General features: G+C 29.7%; 1 protein-coding gene across 1 annotated transcript; it reads left to right on the top strand.

The window, feature by feature from the left end:
• Nucleotides 1-12,262: 12,262 nt before the first annotated feature.
• LOC126664656 (aquaporin PIP2-4) lies at nt 12,263-15,099 on the top strand. Its single transcript, XM_050357163.2, has 4 exons — nt 12,263-12,656; nt 13,377-13,672; nt 14,301-14,441; nt 14,738-15,099. The coding sequence occupies exons 1-4, from the start codon at nt 12,341-12,343 to the stop codon at nt 14,849-14,851; spliced, it is 867 nt and encodes a 288-aa protein (XP_050213120.1). The 5' UTR covers nt 12,263-12,340; the 3' UTR covers nt 14,852-15,099.
• The last annotated feature ends 6,147 nt before the right edge of the window (nt 15,100-21,246 follow it).

Genomic DNA, 21,246 nt, shown 5'->3' with positions numbered 1-21,246 from the left:
TTATTGTTTTACAGGGTAATTAGGTTTTCAATTTGATCATCATTTTAAGCTTTATTTTAACCCGTGGTTCAAATATGTTTAGATGAATGTTTAGAGTGTGAGCTTTTAGCCGTTGATAGAATTTTAATTGCTTACTGTATTCTACTTGTATTCTGCTAAAAAAGCACAACCAACAATACTGTAGAAGCAATTTTAAGAGAGACTCTTGGAGGTGCTTGAATTTATTTTTGAGTATCCAATCAAGAATGTAACAAAAAAGTAGAAAAACTCAATTAATTACTGGAGTACCCGATCAAGAATTGTAAACTAGTTTGTACTAACGTTAAGTACGGTTCTATTGTTTAAATTTGTGTTTATGGTTTTAGGGAATTTTAAATTGGCATTTACTTATTGAAAGTTCATGGTTAGCATAGTCTCTTATTGAGAATGAAACAAAAAAAGTAGAAAAACTAGTTTCCAGTGATGTAAAGTACGGATGTATTGGTTAAATTTGCGTTAATGGTACTTGTGGAATAGTATATTGGCATTTCTAGGGTTTACAATTTGAAGCTGGAATAAATGCTAAACAAGAAGTAAGCAAACAAATAACTTGCTACCCTGTGTTGGCTCAAATAACTAAACTAGGTTTTTCAATTTGTAAGTGTTGATTAGGATTCAATTTTCTTTAGTAGCTTATTTCATTTGTCATTTTGTTGAGGATAAGCTATTAATAAAACTTTTCTGTTCTCAATTTTTTGCTCTATTTTGCCAAATGTTTAATTCTGCTTATTTAGGTCAGATCACGTATACCATTCCTGCTAAGTAGTACAAACACTTTATCCAATCAACACTATTCTCTTCGAAATGTGTCTCAAACTTTGCTTTTAGATGCAAAGCTTCATTTTTAAAATAGAAAATCTTAAGTAACACTGTCTGGTCACGTTTGTGAGCAACTGTTCTGTTTCCCGTGTCCTTGCTAAATAGGTTGCCTGTAATATGGAAAAGCTTATGTGGGACATCCTTATTGGTTTTTTGTTTAGACCTTAATGTGAATTTGGTAGAGTTGTTTTTCTTGGCACAAGCTTTATAACTATGTTTTGGTGTGGCACTGTGTATACACGAATGTATATTTGAAATACAAACCTCTGTAGAATCTCATGTTGTAATCTGCTACTTTAGCCATAGTTGAACAAATGATGTCATCCCATTCCCCACTTAAGCCTTTACCAGATTGAGAACTTGGAACTAATGTTGGCACATTCAGATTTATAATGCAATACTGATTCTGTACAGCTCTTGAAACCACATTTTTCAAAGTATATTTGGGACCTATTAACTGGTAAGCTCTTTCAGTGTAAACTGAATGCATAATAGGATGATAGACCGTATCAGTTATGATTCCTCTATTTGGTGTTGTCTTTAAATTATTAGAAAAACTGAGAAGCAATTCCTTGTTCCGCTTCCATTAATTTTCTTCACATATGTTGATTTTGCTTCATTTTGCTGTTTCTCTGTCATTCTGCTATAGGCAATTGTTTTCTTCAGTCAGCTGTTCTTAAATTTGTCTCAATTTTTTTAGTGATAATCGCAAACTCTAGGTTTTGGCAGGTTGATTACCTGTTTCGGACTTGCTCATTGATTTTCTGGAATTCCTCATTGGTCTATTCATTTGCCAGTGTTGTAGTTTTCTTAGGTAATAAGATTGCATATCCATTTCATTTGTGTATACAATCTTTAGCAGAAACATCTAACATCACTATATCAAAGATGATTAGTCATTCAAATTCAATCTCGGACGGAAGGCAAATTATCATCCATTGTGAATTTAATATCTTTTAATTAAAAACAGTTGGTAATAGTTAATGTCGGAGTTGTTTAGCGATTGTATAAGAGAAGGGAGTTAGGGTTAGACGATTAAAGGAGGATAATAATACCAGAAGTGATAAGAGGCATCCGAGATAATCAATGATCTTTGTTTTAAACTGATAATTATTTGAAGAAATCATGAACATTCAATTATTCTTTTAATTAATCAAATGTCATATGCATACTTTGTTAATTATAATCTATGTATTGAAAGAAAACAAAAGTAACTCAATAAAATAACTATTTATTACTAGTTTTATTTTATTTTCATAAATTAAATTCTTTAGTAATTATATTTATTTCAATTATTTATATGCAACGTGTATGATACCCTTGTTAACACGACATTACATTTAGATATTATTGGGAATCTATAAGGAATATAAGACACTTAAGTTGGTGAAAGAGAGAAATTTAGGAAGAGTGTTTTTTTGTCGTCCGTTAATTGTATGGTCTAAATCAAATGTTATTCACTTCCAGTAGGCAACCTACTTTAACAAAACAGTACACGTGGCTACTCTTATTGCCGACTCCCATAAATTTGTTTCTTCTATTCCAAGCTTCTAATACTGATTAATCTTTCCCTATATAATTCCAAATTGCTTCTCTTCAATATCTATCTTCCAAGAAGCTTTCTTTCTAAGAACAAAGATAAACTCTCAATTCAAGAAATCTACCAAAAAAACGTCTAGTTCGAGATGGTGAAGCGATTGATTCAAAGTTGTACTATGAAAACTAAATTTTGGAATGAAGTTGCACCGTCTCTTCTTCACTTTCCGTTAAGGCCGTCTAATTCTCCTAAATTGGAGACGATCAGAGAAGAAAAAGTTGAAGAACATGAAGATGATCGCGAGTATCGTCGTTGATTTTGCCGGTTATGGTGAAATTAGTGTCAGTTAGGCGGGATTTTGGATACTTGGTAGAGGTTATGAAATTGAATCATCAAATGTTACTAGTAGTTTTTTTCTTTGTTCAAATTGTTCATGTATCGTTTGTGGATATTTTAATATATTATGGAAATAAATTAATAAAGCTTTTCATGTGAAATTGTTTCCTAAATAGTTACAATAAAATTTCCAGAATTAATTGATTAATTTCTGTCTTATTTCCTCTTTACTTTTTTTTTTTATGAATTCCTCTTTACTCTTTGCAATGGTTATGAGCGGAATCAAGAACAAGGATGGGCGTCCGCTCTTTAGCCTCCGATCATGGCGCTCTTTAGCTTCCGATCATCGATTATTTTCATTTATTTTCATGATATTATTTTTATAATTGTCTCATCTCTCTCCTTATCAAGTAGCCATCAATTTATCTTTTCCACACCTTCATTTACTTTTTAAGTTCTGCCATTGTTCCTCATTTTGCAGTTTAATGCTATCAAGTGAACATTCTTTTTTTCTTCCTTTGGTATAAATCAAGATACTAAGGATAAACGCAAAATTGTGCTAAATTTAATTATGCTTCAACGCGTATATTAATTAGATTATTCGGTTGCATATGCGCAAAAAGATTCAATGGTGAAATTTATAAGGTTGAATAATATATAAACAATTATATTAAAAAAATGATTATGTTCATATAGAATCTACCAAGCGAAAATAGCGGCTGTTCACGGTCTAAAAAACTGGAACTTACTCGTTCTGTTTCATAACTTTAGTTTCGACTAGTTCAAAAAATAAAATAAAAATTTAATTTAAAATTGAATATGTAAATTAAAAAAATTGGAAAAATTGAATATAATACCCAAAATTGAAAAATTGCATGACACTACTTGGCCCATGTTTTCATGCAAGCCAAAGAAAAACAGCATACTACATATCCACGTGGGAGATGAAAGATAGCAAAATTTGATTAATTTATAGTTAATATTAAAAAAAAGAGTAAATTTTTTTGTAATTAATCTTGTAACAAAAGAAGGTAAAATTTAGAATTAATTTATAGATGATGTGATAAATTTTAGTACTTTTATATATGACATGACATATCTTGAAATAAAAAAAATGAATTAGGTTATGATTATATATAAATTTAAATTTAATATTGACGGGTCCGAGCAGGGATCCGTGGTTCCATTTTGTAAATGGGTAACCAAACTGGAAATGTTCTTCCCAGTTTCTGTCCGGTTCACCAGCTCGGAATCGGTCAGTTCCAAAACCGGCCCGTGGCTAGGTTGATCTATGAATGGATATCAGGAAGAGGATAGCCGTTGGGAGGGATTCAGGCCATTGTAGATCTCTGATTTCTCCAAGTTGTATCTTCTTCTGAATTCATCTGTTACCATGAAATTGAAAAGGTTAGTAATTTAATGACTTAATATATTAAAACACTAAACCTTTTCGGGTAAGGTAAATCTGGCAAAACTTTCAAAATCATCACTTTTAGTCAATTTTTGATAAATACATTTCAATTTTAGCCAGATTATTCATTCTTTTTAAAAGCATTATCAAAAAAATTCAATTTGTTTGAATTCGAATTTTTTCGTAACTTATATCCCAACTTTAATAAGTAATTTTCAATTTAAAAAAGATTAGATTTGGTTAGAATAACGCAGCAAGACAATTAAACCATCTTTCCCATCATAATTAACAATTTAAAATTAGTATTGAAATCCACTTACTCATTGCTTGTAGAACCTAGATGCTTTCTTGAATTGATGCCATGAACAACGATCTCAAACATATATTTGAGCATTTCTTTATATACATATTTTTCTTCATGTCATTTGCTTGAAAAACTACAAAATATTGTGAAGAAAATTTGGCACTTTTGTTTGTGTTTACTCTACAAACCCTAAAGAACATATATATATATATAATAAATATGAGCAAGCTATGTTGTATAATTTACTACTATCTATAGCAAGCCCCAATTATGTAACATCTGCCAAGAAATTGCTAACATATATTTTCTAAATTTACCTAAGAATTCAACATTAGATTTTAATTTTCCTTAACAATCTTTTACTTTGCAAATATAGCAAAATAGTTACTTTATTTGGCACTGATTACATATTCACAATTGTTATAATTGATTGACTTTGAATGAATATTGAACTCAACAAGTTATTTGATATTTTAATACCATTGAACGTCATCTAGGGAGTCCTAGACCTATTCAATGGGCTATCCTCTGGGCCTGCTCAGGCCCGCCCACTTTGGTTCATGTTCGGATATTAATTTGATCTCTTTAGATAATGCCTATAAAAAGATAAAATATTCTCAAAAATACAACTTCAATTTTTTTTTTTAAAATACTAATTGTACTTTTTTTTACAAAAATATTTTTTTTATTCTCAATTTTTTTTAATCTTAAAAATACGATTTTGGTTAATCAGCGGTATACTAAACAGGTTACTAACGGTATACTAGAAAATAGTTTATAGTTTAAATATACAATTTAAGTTTACTAAAAAATTATTAACGATAATACTAAAAATTGATTGACTATAAATATATCAGCGGTTTACTCACAGCTCACTACTAAAACTAAAATTAAATAAAATACAAATTGTTTAAGATACACAATTCAAGTTTACCAACAATTTACTAACGATTTATTAATAATATATTCAAAATAAAATATTTAACAAGTTTACCAACGGTTTATCCAAGGTTAACCAACACCCAAATCATTACAGATATACAAGTGAACAAAATTATATTAGAAAATCAAGAGCATCATTACAGAACAACCAACGGTTTACCGAATGTTAACCATTGGTTAACATAAAATCAAGAGCATCATTGCATACAACCAACTATTTATCCAAAGTTAACTATTGGTTAACCATTGCAGAACAACCAATCTTTGCACAATGAGTTAGTAATAATGATTTCTTTTGGAAGGACGAGGTGGTGCCTCTGCTGATTGTGGCGGATGAAGGTCGCTGCTGATTGAAGCATCTCCAAACGACGAAGAAGAGAGGGATTCGAGGACAAGCAGAGGACGACGACAGTTGCGATTCATGAAGAAGAAGAGGACGATGACTGTGACGTTATCCGATTTAGATCGTTCATCTTCATCCCCTTGTTCTCTGATTGCGATTTGGATGACAGATCTGAAGGAGTAATTCACCAGATCTGAAGGAGTAATTCACCAGATCTGAATCTAAAGAAGGAGATGTTGTTACCAATAAAGAACAGAGGAAGAGGATGTGGATCGCCAGATCTATATGACTGTGACGTTATCCGATTTAGATCGTTCATCTTCATCCCCTTGTTCTCTGATTGAGATTAGGATGACAGATCTGAAGGAGTAATTCACCATATCTAAATCTAAAGAAGGAGATGTTGTTACCAATAAAGAACAGAGGAAGAGGATGTGGATCGCCAGATCTATTGTTAGTCGGTGGTGTCTGTGGACGTGGGAGGTGGAACCAGATATAAAGAAGAAAATGCTGTTATGAACGGGTTATGGCGATGGTGTGCAATGGCAGAGGACTTGCACCGGCGGCGCCGGACTTGAGACAATGACGGTTGGCGGCGGTAATAAGATAAAATAGAAAAAGACTTTGAGTTGGAATTGAAGAATTAGCTATGAAGGAACTAGAGGAGTAATTGATATATGTGTAAAAGTAAAAGTATTAAAATAAAAAAAAATAGTATTATTCAAAAACAGAAACATCCATCGTATTAATGAGATTATTTTGGGTAAATTCTGTTTTTTATGTAATTAAATCTATTAATTTTAAATTTAAGTGCAGTCTGATTTGAATTTATAGTAGGTCTATTTTTTTTTAAATAACGTTGTATAAGTACGGTCCAAGCGCTTATAAATGCAAGTACGAAATAACGATTTAACAACAAAAGAAAGCTTACTATAAGTATGAAAAGAATTTAAAATTTACTTTGAATATACTCGAATCTGATTAGATTTGATCTAAATTCGTTTACATCGGTGCATGAATAAACGTCGATTTCTACTACATAATGAAACTCTTTTTTTTCTTATCATAATAAATAATTAAATTTTAAAGGATTAATTAAATAATATAAAATTCTAAACTACCCATAAGACTCAAAATTAATAAATTTGGACTCCATAAGCCCAAAAATACAAGATTGGAATTATTGTTAGCACAGACAAACATACACTACATACGACTGTATGAAGGTCAAACATTTCTGCAGATGGTGTCTCTAGCCGCCTGTAGTAAAACGTGTTATTATAAAGCTAATGGTTATAGAGTTTATAAAACTAAGACTACTCAATATTATGACCTATGGTTTACAACAAAAGATGATAAATGTCACCGACCAACTAATGTGTCACTATTAAGCTTACACAACTATGTGACAAAATTTTAATTTTTCCATTTTATTTTAAAGGCTTTGAGTATAAGCCACGTGGCAATCCTTATAGCCACAATTTAATTGAATTAAAAGGAGAGCAACTCCATGAACTTATATAAGCACCTAAAACAAATGATCGAACAAAGTAATAAGGTCGTGAGTTCGATTCCTCCCATAAACGTCTTTTCTTTTCAATTATTAAAAAAAATAGGTGATCGGAAAATTGGAACGGCCAGTTAAACTGGTTGGATTGAGAGTTTGAAACAGCTGAATCTATATATTTTGCATTTTTTGATATTAGGTCATAGAATTATTAAAAAAGACATGAGCCATTCAAATTATACCTTTTTAATATAATTTTACTCGATCACTTGAATCAGTTGGTTACATTGTTTGATTTTTAAATTGTCAATCACAATTTATCTGTTCATAGCTTGATCAGGTGAATTAGTTCAAATTTAATTAAATTTGAAGTTCTTTAATGAGTTTATTTTATTTAAATATTAATATAAATCGTTTAAAATTTGTCGAAAGTAATTTAAATGGATTTTAACTTTAATATCTCTAAGAAATAAATCAACCTTCCACTCGAATTTTTAAAACACTATCTCAAATTGTATTGGGCAGGTCCATTCATCACATCATTGTTGAACAAAATATACATTATAAGATGGTCGGTTCTTTTATATAGTTTTAATGCATACATATTTATTTTATTTTTTTAATTAATGCTGTGAGAAAGTGCTCATTGAACTTCGTTGCTCACTATTGTTTTATTATGTGCAAAAGAGCCATTGTTGTGATTGCAAATTCTATCTGTTTATATTATATTCGGAACAAAAGATAATGATTACTGAAAATTTCTCTTATATCTATGTAAGAATTGCATGAGTTTATCTTTAAAATGGGTTAAAATAAGTTGACATAAGTTATGCTATAAATTTAAAAAATTCAAAAAAATGAAACATGAATAACTTAAATTTAAAGAATTGTGAGTTTATCTTTAAAATGGGTTAAAATAAGTTAACATTTCTTATGTTTTTAATATCTTTTTTTTACTGATTTTGTTGTGTTTGTTTATTTTCTAATTGTTGTTTTACCTCTTCTTTTATGGAGTTTATATTTTCTTTTATGGAAGTTTTTATGTTGCCCTTATAGTAAATTTGATGCTCCCTTTGTGGATATTTTTATGCATACATATCTGAACTGTTCATAGTGAAAATTGAACAAATTATATTGAAGCTATCATAATTACAGACTGTGTTTTTGATCAAGTATTTCTTTGAATTGATGCCCAATTGATGGTCAATTGCTTACGGAAGACATAGTGATACATGATCAACAATTTGCAATTTTCGATTTCACGGTGTTGTCATAGAAAATCTTATCTCATTCATTCGTACAAATAGGTTATCTGTTAATATATTCTCATATAAGCTATTTATGTGAATTTATAATTTTTTTCAATAATACAATAAAATGTTATATTTCTTTTTAAAAAAAATTACTATAATGAAAGAAGATATTCATACATGCAATTCTCAAATTAGCACACAAAATCCTATCCTTAAATTAAGTCTGCAAAGGTTAAAACTATAAATCTATAATAATTCATTTTTAATTGTTCAAAAATAAATATATACATCCAAATGCGATATTAAAAATTTCTTGATTAATAGAAAAGATTTTAAACTTTTTAATGAGTTATATTTATGTGTTATTTATTTTGTCAGGATGTTCACAAAACGAAGCAACTAATATAAACTAGCTAATTGCAATTAAAATTGATAAGCAAAAAGTCTAATGATCCGGAAAATATAAATCTTTATAACTCTTTACAAAGCCAACCAAAAAAATTAACATTTATGTCCAATCTGATAGTTTTCCCATGAATTTAGTCTATTTTGCATAATCACTTCAATAAAAGTGTTTGCCGTTATTTTTTTACAACAAATAAATAAGCATTTGCGATTAATTTTTTTTATTTGTTATTAGATATTCCATATGGCTACCACATTTTATTTTTGGTAATGACCATAAGATGTACTGAACGGATTCTAACTATGAAACGACACCTTTAAACCTTACATATTGAGACTAATCCCCACTCGAACCGGATAGGTCTCTTGCAGAAGGAAAAACTCTGACTAAATTTTAAACGGTTACATACATAAATACTGTTTGAACCCGCGACCTCATTTAAGATAGAAGAGCGCCTTATTAACTCGTCTGTATTTTAAAGTAGGCAACGTAAACTATACGGATAATATGCCACAACGGTTGTATTATATAATTTTTCATTGGTTTAATCACCAAAAAAACCCCCACCTTTTAACCCTTTTTCAAATGCACTCTGACGTTGCAATTTTGTCAGTTGCACCCTAATTCGCACCTTTGGTTTTCAATTCCACCCTCAAGTACTAAATTGATCTCTTTTTCATTTGAAAAAAGTTAAAACAAGTCATCCATTTTTAACTTTTTATGTGGAAAAGAGTTCAAACGAGTACTTTATAAGGGTTTTTATGAATTTTTTCCGAATGAAAAAGAGTCCAATTTGATTTTGAGGGTGGAATTGAAATCTAAAGGTGCAAATTAGGGTGCAACTGACAAAATTGCAACGTCAGGATGCAATTGAAAAGGGGTTAAAAGGTGAGGGTTTTTTTGGTGATTAAGCCTTTTTCATTTAATAAGGCCTCTGCGACTTTCCAAAGCCGGCCAAAATTGTAAAATTATCTCTATCCGGAACGGTGCCATATCAAAATCAGCAACAAGAGAACCATTCTAATTCGTCTTCTTTATCCCAAACAGAAAAAAAAACACCTTTATTTTCCCAATTAGTATGGATAACACCATTTGATAAACTCTACAAAATTGTATTTCCAGGCTTACTTTGTTCACAATCAGCTGTTAGCAATTTTAATACTAATATTTGGGCCCTAAAAATATGTGGTATCGATTTTCAAAATTAGCTGGCTCCCATTCAATTAATTAACATTCTCCTACTCAATAATTTGATAACTACTACTTGAGCAATACGAATTGGAGAAAATAAAATCAATGATTGGATTGAATTTTTAATAATACATGCTTTATTGTTAATTTCTTTTAAAAAAACTTCTTAAGCAATACAGAATTATCACTTTTTTTTGCTAATCCAAATAATTCTTCCAAAACCTATCAAAATCTCAATAAAATAAATATGTTGCTTATTTTGCACAGATCAGTACATCAATGTTTTTCATTTTCTCACATGCAAACCCTTGTTTGGTTGCCAAGAAAATAAAAATAATCTAAAAAAAAAGATTACAATCCTATATGTTTAGCTGTTCTTCTAATGATAAAAAGCATTTTCATGCAATTCATAGTCTTGTGAATAATGAATTTTATAAGAACCATAAGAGTAACCACTACAAACTATATAATTAAATTGCCTTTTAGGTTTGTTTACAGATAAGTTGATCTGGCATAACTATCACCAGCCACCAATATGACAACATTGTATGCCAGTATTTTATTCATATAAATTATTAATTAATTTTTGGAATCAAAAATTATTTTAAATTGGCTTGGATAATATGAGATTCTTTTTCTATTTTTTTTAATACAAAAAAAAACAAAGCTAAAGACATTGGCCTTAAATGTATTTTCTTTTTGGTATAAGTACTATCTAATGCCTGAAGTTATTATTTCGATTAATTTGAAGCGAGTCAGAGGACTCCTTAAGACAACAAAAATCTCTTTAAAAGATTTAAAAGTCGCTCCAACCGATTTTAAGGCGATTATAAATGTAATATTTTAATTTTTAAGATTATTTTTAAATTACGGTCCTAAACTTATGCATTTGGATCAATTAATTCACACTTAATTATTTTAATTGATTAAAGACAATACTCTTTTTTTAAGGTCACTTGAAAATACGTTTTTAGTTAATTAAGGACAAAACTCTCTATTTTTAGATCAATTAAAAGTAAAATTAGAGTATTTTAATTTTTAAATTATTTATTTTATATAATTTTATCTTTTAAATTTTTTAAATGTTTTTTTTTGGTTTTATCCTTATTGATGATAGTAGATACAATTTCTTACAAGGTGGTTTAAAGAAAATAAAAATAGAAGTTCAAACAGAATGGAACTTTTAAAACCGAACATTTTAAAATAAAATATAAGATTTTTAAAATGAGATAGTAAAAAATACAAAATAAAATATTACTTTTTTCAACAAGATAGAAAAATTTGTTAGTTTGAACGTCCAATTTAAATAATTAATCAAAATATCAATTTTATTATTTATTATTTATTATTTTTAGCTATTTATAGTGTTTTCTTTGAGTTGTTCTAATTGTCAATAATTCTTTAAGAAAAATTATTATATTGAGTATATTTTTATTTTTTATCTATATATCACGCTTCACATTCCATTGAAATATTAATCTCAAAAGTAATAATAAAAGATAAAATAAGAAAATTTAATCTAAAGTATAATATAAATCAAAACTGGTCATTAGAATGAGACGATTTGAAAACAGAATTCCTCCAACAAAATGGCTCAGATGATATATTTTTTCCAATCAAAATTAATAATCATTTTATCCACAAACTAATAAGTTTAATATTTTAAAATCAAAAGATAAACAATTTTTTAAAAAATATAAAAACATTTAATACTGTTATGCAATAAAAATTAATTTTTTTTAATTTATACTACATGTCGCTTTAAAATATCAAATATGTATTTACTGTTATTTTTTATGTTTAACCCCTATCAATAAATAATTTAATAAGATTTAAAAGAATATTCAACATAAAATAGTAGTAATAGACAATTCGATTAATTTTTTTTGTTACATAAAATAAATAACAAATATTATAAAACAGAGAGTATTATACAAATTTATTTACTTTATTTTTATGACAGGGAGTAGTAATTAAAAAAACATGAAAAACAAAGTTTAATGTAAGAGCCGTTCCAAGATAATGGTGGGGTCAAAGAAAGCAACAAAAATGAAAAAGGGTAATTTGGTCGGCTAAAAATTAAGTTAATTATTTAACCAAAAAATTAAATTAAGAGGCTTAATAATTGGTCATCATATATCTCTACCATAATAAATACCCCTTTCCATACTCACTCTCCCACCACAAATTTTCCACTTCTCCTCTCTCTCTCTATCTATCTTCACTCTTCACTAACTAAAACAAATTCAACAATGGCCAAAGATGTTGAGGTTGTAGAGCCGGCGGCCGGAGAATTCTCAGCAAAAGACTATCATGACCCTCCACCGGCTCCCTTGTTTGACGCTAAGGAGCTGGGTCAATGGTCATTTTACAGAGCTCTAATTGCAGAGTTCATAGCTACACTTCTGTTCCTGTATATCACAGTGTTGACTGTGATTGGTTACAAGAGTCAGAGTGATCCTGCTAAAAATGCCGACGCTGCTTGCGGCGGAGTTGGTATTCTTGGAATTGCTTGGGCTTTTGGTGGCATGATCTTTATTCTTGTTTACTGCACTGCTGGTATTTCTGGTATGTTTCTTTTTCTTTTCACTAATTTGTAGTTTTTGTTTGGTTCTGGAGAAAGTTTTTATGCTACAAAATGATTTTATTTTGTGCCTTTTTATAATTTATTTAAGTTTAGCTAATTAGCTTAGTTCTTGTATGAACTTTAATTTTCTTGATTAATTAAATATATTTTTTCCAAAAAAATTATCAATAAAGTGAACAAGTGATTTTAGTTTTTTTAATTGTTAAAATTTGAAATCTGCTTTTAAGATTTTCTGATTTTAGTGTTTAAAATGTAGTATAAAAGAGGAAAATATGTTAAACACAAATATTTTGCAACTAGCATAAAATTTTAAAGGATTATTTGTAAATTAAATCACAAATTTTAGCTTGATTTACAATTACGACAAATTTTTTAAAACTTGATAATGACAATGACCAATTTTTATTTTGGCAAATTAGACACCAACCAATCATGCAACAACATGTGATTGTATATTAATTATTATGTCCATGTTAGTGTTGTTTTAGCTCGGTTGTCTGATCTACAAAAAATGAAAATTGGTAATTCATATTGTCAAATTTTAAAGTTCGTCTTGATATTTAATTATTTATTGGTCTTTTAAATAAATAAAAGAAAAATATGGGGTTGTACATTAATCTAGTATAGGAAGATAATTACTCTAAATTAGCTGAGTTTGTGGCTTGATTATTAATAAAATTTATTTGTGTACCCTAAAACAGGAGGACACATCAACCCGGCAGTGACCTTCGGGCTATTCTTAGGACGCAAGGTATCACTAATCAGAGCCCTTGGATACATGATAGCACAGTGTTTGGGTGCAATCTGTGGCTGTGGATTGGTGAAGGGTTTCCAAAAAGCTTATTACTCTAGGTATGGAGGTGGAGCCAATGAGCTAGCTGATGGATACAGTACAGGAACTGGATTGGGTGCTGAAATTATTGGTACCTTTGTTCTGGTTTACACTGTCTTCTCTGCTACTGATCCTAAGAGAAATGCAAGAGACTCTCATGTTCCTGTAAGTACTTCATTTTCAAGAATTAACCAATTTTTACGATTTAATCGGTTCGGTAATTTTGGATTTTACCATCTTTTTGGTTCAAAAATGTCGAACTGATGATAATTTAATTCTAAAAATAATCCAACCTACGCTGATTGTTGATTCATGATCGAATCGGTTGAATTGGTCGGAGTACTATTTTATCTTTCAATTAATTATTTATTTTCACTATAGTGTTAAGATTTTAAAATTCAATTAATCATTTTTTTCTGTTGCTACATGAATTATTGTCCTTGCTGACTTTGTTGGGTGATAATATTATTATCTCAAAATCTTGATTTGCGGGGATTTTACTTACTTCTCACTACAATTTCTATTAAATTTGTTAGGTTCTTGATTTTGACACCAAGCAGAAGATAACTACTACACAATTATAAAATAATTGATGCCTTTTAATAGTTTAATACTTTAATTATCAATCTCTATAAGAAGATAATTTGCATAAAACAAAATAAATTTGACTTTTTTAATCCTAGTTTTTGTACTGTAATAAGACAAATATGTTATAACTATATATGTTTGATTAATTATGGTTTCATATTAAGTTAATTATGTAAGTTACTAATTTTGTAAATTCCCAATTAAGGTATTGGCTCCTCTTCCTATTGGATTTGCTGTGTTCATGGTTCACCTTGCTACAATTCCAATCACTGGCACTGGTATTAACCCTGCTAGGAGTTTTGGAGCTGCTGTTATTTACAACGAAGAGAAGGCTTGGGATGACCAGGTACACAATTAACCTATATTTTTTTACAAAATAAATTACATCCATGTCCCTATACACGCTGTATATGCACGAAAATTTGTCGATTCCTACATTTCGACGTTTCATTTTATTCCTAAAATGCTTTCGGGAATACATAATATTATTTCGCAGTTTAACATTTGTGTTTTCGTACCATTTTAGTGGTAGATACATTATAATTCGACCTGAAAGTTTCAGACTCTGACTTTGCTGGTGATTGATTTTAGATCATGATTAAATTGATTGATTTATATTGTTGTGTTGATTGTATTGTACAGTGGATTTTCTGGGTTGGACCATTTATTGGAGCTGCCATTGCTGCATTCTACCACCAATTCATTCTTAGAGCAGCAGCAATTAAAGCCCTAGGTTCATTCAGGAGCAATGCTTAAGCTTTTTATTATTTCTCTTTGAGGAGGTGGTGATGATCATGAAGAATAACAATGGAATTTGAATGCAAGTTGGTCTTTTTTTAGAGGGTTTCATTTGTTCAAAATTTCTCTTTTTTGCCCTATCTAATCTATCAATGGCATTAATGGAGAAATTTGGAGAATGGCCCATTGAATTGTATATAATAAAACATTTTCTGTATCCCTTTGTTGCTTTTGTTATTTATGAGTTGTATTTTAAGTTTGTGTCACTTTTATGTCTATCCTTTCATCCTTATCTTATAATGCCTTATCTTCTTTATTTTTAAATTATTTTTTTAGGGTATTAAATTTATCTTTTTTATGTTTCATCATTATAGTTTTATTTACTTGCAATTTAAGATATACCCACTAAAAATGTGGATTAAAGTTAAGCTAAGTTAAAAAAAAGTTTCAAGATATTAATGATGAACCACTCTCTACCTCCTACTAAAGTTGACTCAAGTTGATCATAATAGCTTATAAGAACTAAGAAGCAAGATGTTAAAGAAACTCTAGTAAGTAGCAATGTCCCTTACATGCATGCTTTGAATAGTTATAATGTGGAAAAAGAATTCTCTAAAAATTATATTAGTATATACTAATATTCCATGTTATCTCAATTATTAAGAAAGAAAAGATGTAGGCATTTGATATAAAATAGTTAGACATAGCAAAGCAAATCACAAAATTAGGTGGACTTTTAAAAAATAAAATTAGTAAAACAATTTTACTTTATTCTTGTAATTCTTCTTTTTATTAAAGAAAAATTTCAAATGCTTTTGAGTTTCAAATCATTAGGGTAGGACTATAGGTTTATTAAAAACGAATGAAAATTTTAAAAAAGAAAAAAAAAGTAGCTTTTGTCTGAATTTGTTTTTTTTTTTTGAAATAGAGGATAATATGGCCTGGGAAAATCTCTACTTTTAGCCCTTTTTCGTTTGCACCTTCACATTGTAAAATCGCCAATTTTATCCAAATCCGCACCTTTCGTTTTCAATTTCACCTTTAATCATCAAATTGACCTCTTTTCACATGAACTTTTTTTTAAATTAATACCTTATATTTTAACACAAATTCTAAATAACACTTAATATTATATTTAAAACAAAAAACTTTTCTTCCCCCCAAAAATTAAAACTTAATAAAAAAATTATTTAATACAAATAAAATTATGATATAAAAATTTACATCCGCCTTTATTCGACCTTGCCCTCTTGACTCCACAAAATTAATTCCAAAATGGAATATATATATATATATATATAATATTTTTTAATTAATTGTAATTATAAATGATTTTAAATTTTACTAAAAAAATAAATAATCCAAACCCCCGAAATCCACTGCCTCCGCTCCGGCTGCCTTCCTCTCCCACCACTTCGGTAGTGGTCGCAGTGTCCGAGATCGTCTGAGGACGAATCCCATATGGGTTTGTCCTCAGACGAACCAGATTTGAGGACGAATCTTCTAGGTTCGTCAGTGGATTCGTCATCTTCGGGTTCGTCTTTTCAGACGAACTGAGAACTGTTCTTCTGAGGACGAACCCAAATGGGGTTTGTCCTTGGGTTCGTCTTTTCAAACGAATTGAGGACAAACCCCATATGGGTTCGTCCTCAGATGAGAGATCTGAGGACGAACCTTCATTTGAGGACGAAACCAGATGGGGTTCGTCTCCAGGTTCGTCTGAGAAGACGAACCTAAATGGGTTCATCTTTTCAGACGGACTTTGACATTTCGGTCACCGCCGAAGAATTTTTAATAGAATCTTTAATTCATTATATATCTATACATTCATCAAAAAGTTTATATATACATATAATCAGGATTAGTTAACAAATATTAATTGTAAATTTAAAATTTTGAAATTGATTTTTTTCGGGACAAATATAAAATTTTGAGTTAAATATCAATTAAATTTATTTTTTTATCAAAAAATATGATGGTTTTTTTTGAAATTTTAAGGAAGATGAGTTTTTTTTAATTATAACATTGGGAACTATTTAGAATATTTATTAAAATATGAAGTGTTGAAAAAGAGATCAATTTGATATTTGAGGGTGCAATTGAAATAAAAAGATGTGAATTTTGATGTTTGAGGGTGAAATTGAAAACGAAAGATGTGAGTTTGGATAAAATTGACAATTTTATAATGTGAGAGTGCAAACAAAAAAAGAGAAGGTGAAGGTTTTTTTTTAGATTATTAGTCTTAAATGGAGGGAAAGTACAAACCAAGATTTTATTGGCCTTTGTTATATATTCTTGTACAAGTTTTTCTCCTTAATACTTCCATGCCACAAATCATAATGATTAATGAGCACTATACATGTTTTGTATGGAAAAACATGGTGTTCTACGAAGCAGTCTTATCCACAAGTACTTTATTTCATTTTAGATTGGTTGACAATATTTTCAATTTTTTTAAATTATAGACAGTTATCTATTAATTAAATAATTAATTATCACATATAACTTCATCAATTATAATGAAATGTATTTAGAAAATACAAAAGATACTAAAAATAAAAAGTTACTATTATGTTACGTAAATGCAAGTATAATTATATTATATAAATTAATGCATTTTGTTTAAATAGACTAAAATTTCATATATTTATTCTTATTCTAAATAGTTTATCAATATGTGACGGGTGAAATATATTACAAATTACAAATTTATAACTATCATAAATCAAATTAACAATTCTATTTCGGTCATTTTTTTTCCTTTTTAATTTATTTGATTAGTTTAGTTAATAAAAATTTTAAGTTTGATTACAGTTTAATATTAAAACTTTGATCAGCCAAATATTTTCTTTTTTTATATATTTCATCCAGTTAACAATTTAACCAAAAAATCCAGTATGCTCGGTTTTGTTAATTTAGTTAAATTTATTTCATTTAAAATTATAAATCCGACTAGTTTAATTAAAAAGATAATACGATTCGATTTGAGTTAAATCGTTGGATTTTTAACGGCTAATAATCACTCATGGCCCCTGACTTTTAGGGCTAAGTGCACAAAACCCCCTGATGTTTAAAAACGGGCGCTAAATCCCCTGATATTTGTGTTGGCGCTCACAAAACCCCCTGAGGACAAAAATACCCCTGGTGCCGTCTTTTCTGGTCAACTGACATTCTTAAAAAAAAAAAAATCTGACGGCGCCTCATCATCTGACACGTCATCAAAAAATAAAAAAAATAAAAAAACCCAAAATACCCCAACTCAATCCAACCAACTCAATCCAACCCAGCTCAATCCAACCCAACTCAATCTAACCTAAACTATTCGGCCAACCCATCCACCAACAACCCAAACACTCGCCGCCGCCGCCGCCGTCTCCGTCTCCAGTCATCCTCTTCGAAAACAAAAATTATGTTCTTCGAAGAACAGGAGACGACCCAGCTGGGTCGTCTTCCTCACCCGAGGAAGACGACCCAGCTGGGTCGTCCTCCCGCCTGAGAAGACGACCCAGCTGGGTCGTCTTCTCAGGCATAACATGATGATTGGAAAATTTCCGATCATCTTCAATTCGAAGAAGATGACCGAAAAAAATTTCGGCGGTGGTGGGGTTGTGGCGGCGGTTGGGTGTGGTGGTGGTTATTTTTTTGTTGGGTTAATCGAATGGTAGGATAAAATTGGGTTAGTTTGTTTTTTTTAAAAAAAATTAAATTAGGTGTATTTTGGGTGTTTGAAAATTTCAAGGTATTTTGGTAACGTGACAGATGACGTGGCACTGTCAGTTTTTTTTAAGAATGACAGTTGACTGAAAAAAACGGCGCCAGGGGTATTTTGGTCATATTTGGGGCTTAGGGGGTTTTGTGAGCGCTGCCACAAATATCAGGCGGTTTAGTGTCCGTTTTTAAACATTAGGGAGTTTTGTGCCCATAGTCCTAAAGTTCAGGGGCCATGGGTGATTATTAGCCATTCTTAACAGAATTAAGTGTTTGCTCACCCTATAATAATGGTCGTAAATTAGTGGAAAATTGTTGATGAAGATGACATCCCAAAAGAGATTAGATGAGGTGACTTTTGTTTGTGGTGTTCACTTGATTACTTATGGTATGTAGTAGTTGAGTAAGAATTGGTAAATAAAATACTTTAGGTCAATAAACAATGAGAGATCCCTTTCTTTTTCTATTAGGCTAGGAAGCACGGAAACGTTGAAGTCCCAACGTTTCCGCGTTTCCTAACGTTTCCGAAACGGGAACGTTAGGAAACTCCTCCAAAACGTTTCGGGCTCATCTGCAAATAAAAAAAATATTATTCAAATCACCCTTATGTTTCAGAAACCCATATTTTCTTCTTATCGATTACTTCTGATTGAATCTTTCTCTGCTCATCTGAAAATGGCTGCCGCCGCACCGATCATCTGAGTTCGGCTTGAAGGAAAGTTTTTGATTTCAATTATATAAATTTCATTTTGGATCCGATTTCAGCCAATAAAAAGATTGGAAAAAGTTTGTATTTGTTGATGAATTTTAATTTCAAAATGTGTTCTGCAATTTTAGTAATAGAGAGTTCAAGAAGAAAAAAGAATTTGGTGATGATGGCCAAATTTGTGATGCTGCGTTATTTGGTTGATTGTAATTACTAATTAATTAGGTTTTGAGGACTATGGGCTTGGGCTATTAATTTTAACAAACTTACTATTTTATAGGGTTTTTTACACAAATCCCTCAAAAGTGCTATAGTTTTTCACTTTTCCCTTACCATTTTGATTTTGGCAAAAATCTCCCAAAAAAAAAAAAAGTTTTCAAGAATCCCTCATAACCAAAAATTAAAAAAAAAGACAATATTGTCCTTACTATTTGGCAACATCTCATTGGTCTATATTTTAGTCAATAAAATGTTGACACGTGGCAAATATGGGTTTGGTTAGACCAACCAACCAACCACAACCGACAACCGGTCAAATTCCGGCCCGACCGACCGGTCAACAGAGGTCAACGCCCGGTCAATGGCGGTCAGCGGCGGTCAACGCCCGGTCAGCGGCGGTCAACTCCCGGTCAGCGGCGGTCAACTGTAGTGGTGAGATTTTAAAAGAATTAATAAAATATAATTTTGCTCTTAGTGGGATTCGAACCCATGACCTCTCACTCTTTGTCCATGTGCCTAACCACCAAGGCAAGACATGCTTGTTGTCTTTATTTACTCTTTAATATTAATACATGTACTCTTTAATAATGTATAAAAAAGCATATAAACTAAATATAACCTACTAAAATGGTTGATTATAAATGATATATATTACAAAACACTAATAAAGTATTACTCTTGTCAAAATTTAAATTAAATTTACTCTAATTAAATTAATAGTAGTGTGAATTAAATATTAACTTAAAGTAAACTAAGTTAAATAGATTTTATATATTAATGTATTACAAACACAATTAATTTAATATCAACTCGACAAAAACTCAAAATAGATTATATAAGTTAATTGAGTTGATATTAAGTTAATTTTTAAAATTATAATAATTTATTAAAAATTTATCTTACATTGACATGTAATTTACAATGAGTTGACATTGAGTTTACATTAGGTTGACATTGAGTCAGCGTTGAGTTACTAAGTTTATATTGAGTTGATATTAATTTACATTTCAAAATTAAAATAATTTTCTAAAAGATTACTTCAAATTGACAATAGGTTTACATTGAGTTAATATTATAATTATATTGAGTTGACATTAGGATTATATTGAGTCGTCATTAAGTAGACATTGAGTCGATCTTCAGTTGATATTAAGTTAATTTTTAAAAATATAATATTTTACTAAAAAAAATTACTTTGGATTGACATGTAGTTTATATCAAATTTACATTGAGTTGACATTGAGTGAACATTGGGTTTACATTGAGTTGACATTTAGTGAACATTAGGTTCACATTGAGTTGACATTGATTCAACATTGAGTTATTAAGTTTATATTGAGTTGACATTGAGTGAACATTAGGTTCACATTGAGTTGACATTGAGTTAACATTAGGTTCACATTGAGTTGACATTGATTCAACGTTGAGTTATTAAGTTTGCATTAAGTTGATATTATAATTATATTGAATTGACATTAGGATTATATTGAATTGACGTTAGGTTTACATTGAGTCGTCATTAAGTAGACATTGAGTCGACCTTCAGTTGATATTAAGTTAATTTTTAAAATTATAATATTTTACTAAAAAAATTACTTTGAATTGACACGTAGTTTATATCAAGTTTACATTGAGTTGACATTGAGTAGACATTAGGTTCACATTCAGTCAACATTGATTTATTAAGTTTACATTGAGTTAATATTAGTTTACATTTTAAAATTAAAACAATTTACTAAAAAATTACTTCATATTGATATTAATTTTACATTGAATTGAC

This window comes from Mercurialis annua, linkage group LG1-X (assembly GCF_937616625.2).
Source record: "Mercurialis annua linkage group LG1-X, ddMerAnnu1.2, whole genome shotgun sequence".
Classification (NCBI taxonomy): Eukaryota; Viridiplantae; Streptophyta; class Magnoliopsida; order Malpighiales; family Euphorbiaceae; genus Mercurialis; species Mercurialis annua.
The sequence above is the reverse complement of the archived record's forward strand: the minus strand, read 5'-3'. Positions and strand labels throughout refer to the sequence as shown.

Bases quoted from the DNA above. Each gene is read 5' to 3' on its own strand.
- LOC126664656 (XM_050357163.2), top strand. From the start codon at position 12,341: ATGGCCAAAGATGTTGAGGTTGTAGAGCCGGCGGCCGGAGAATTCTCA. The intron at 13,673-14,300 runs GTAAGTACTTCA...TTCCCAATTAAG, and splicing joins CAAGAGACTCTCATGTTCCT to GTATTGGCTCCTCTTCCTAT. The intron at 14,442-14,737 runs GTACACAATTAA...TGTATTGTACAG, and splicing joins AGAAGGCTTGGGATGACCAG to TGGATTTTCTGGGTTGGACC.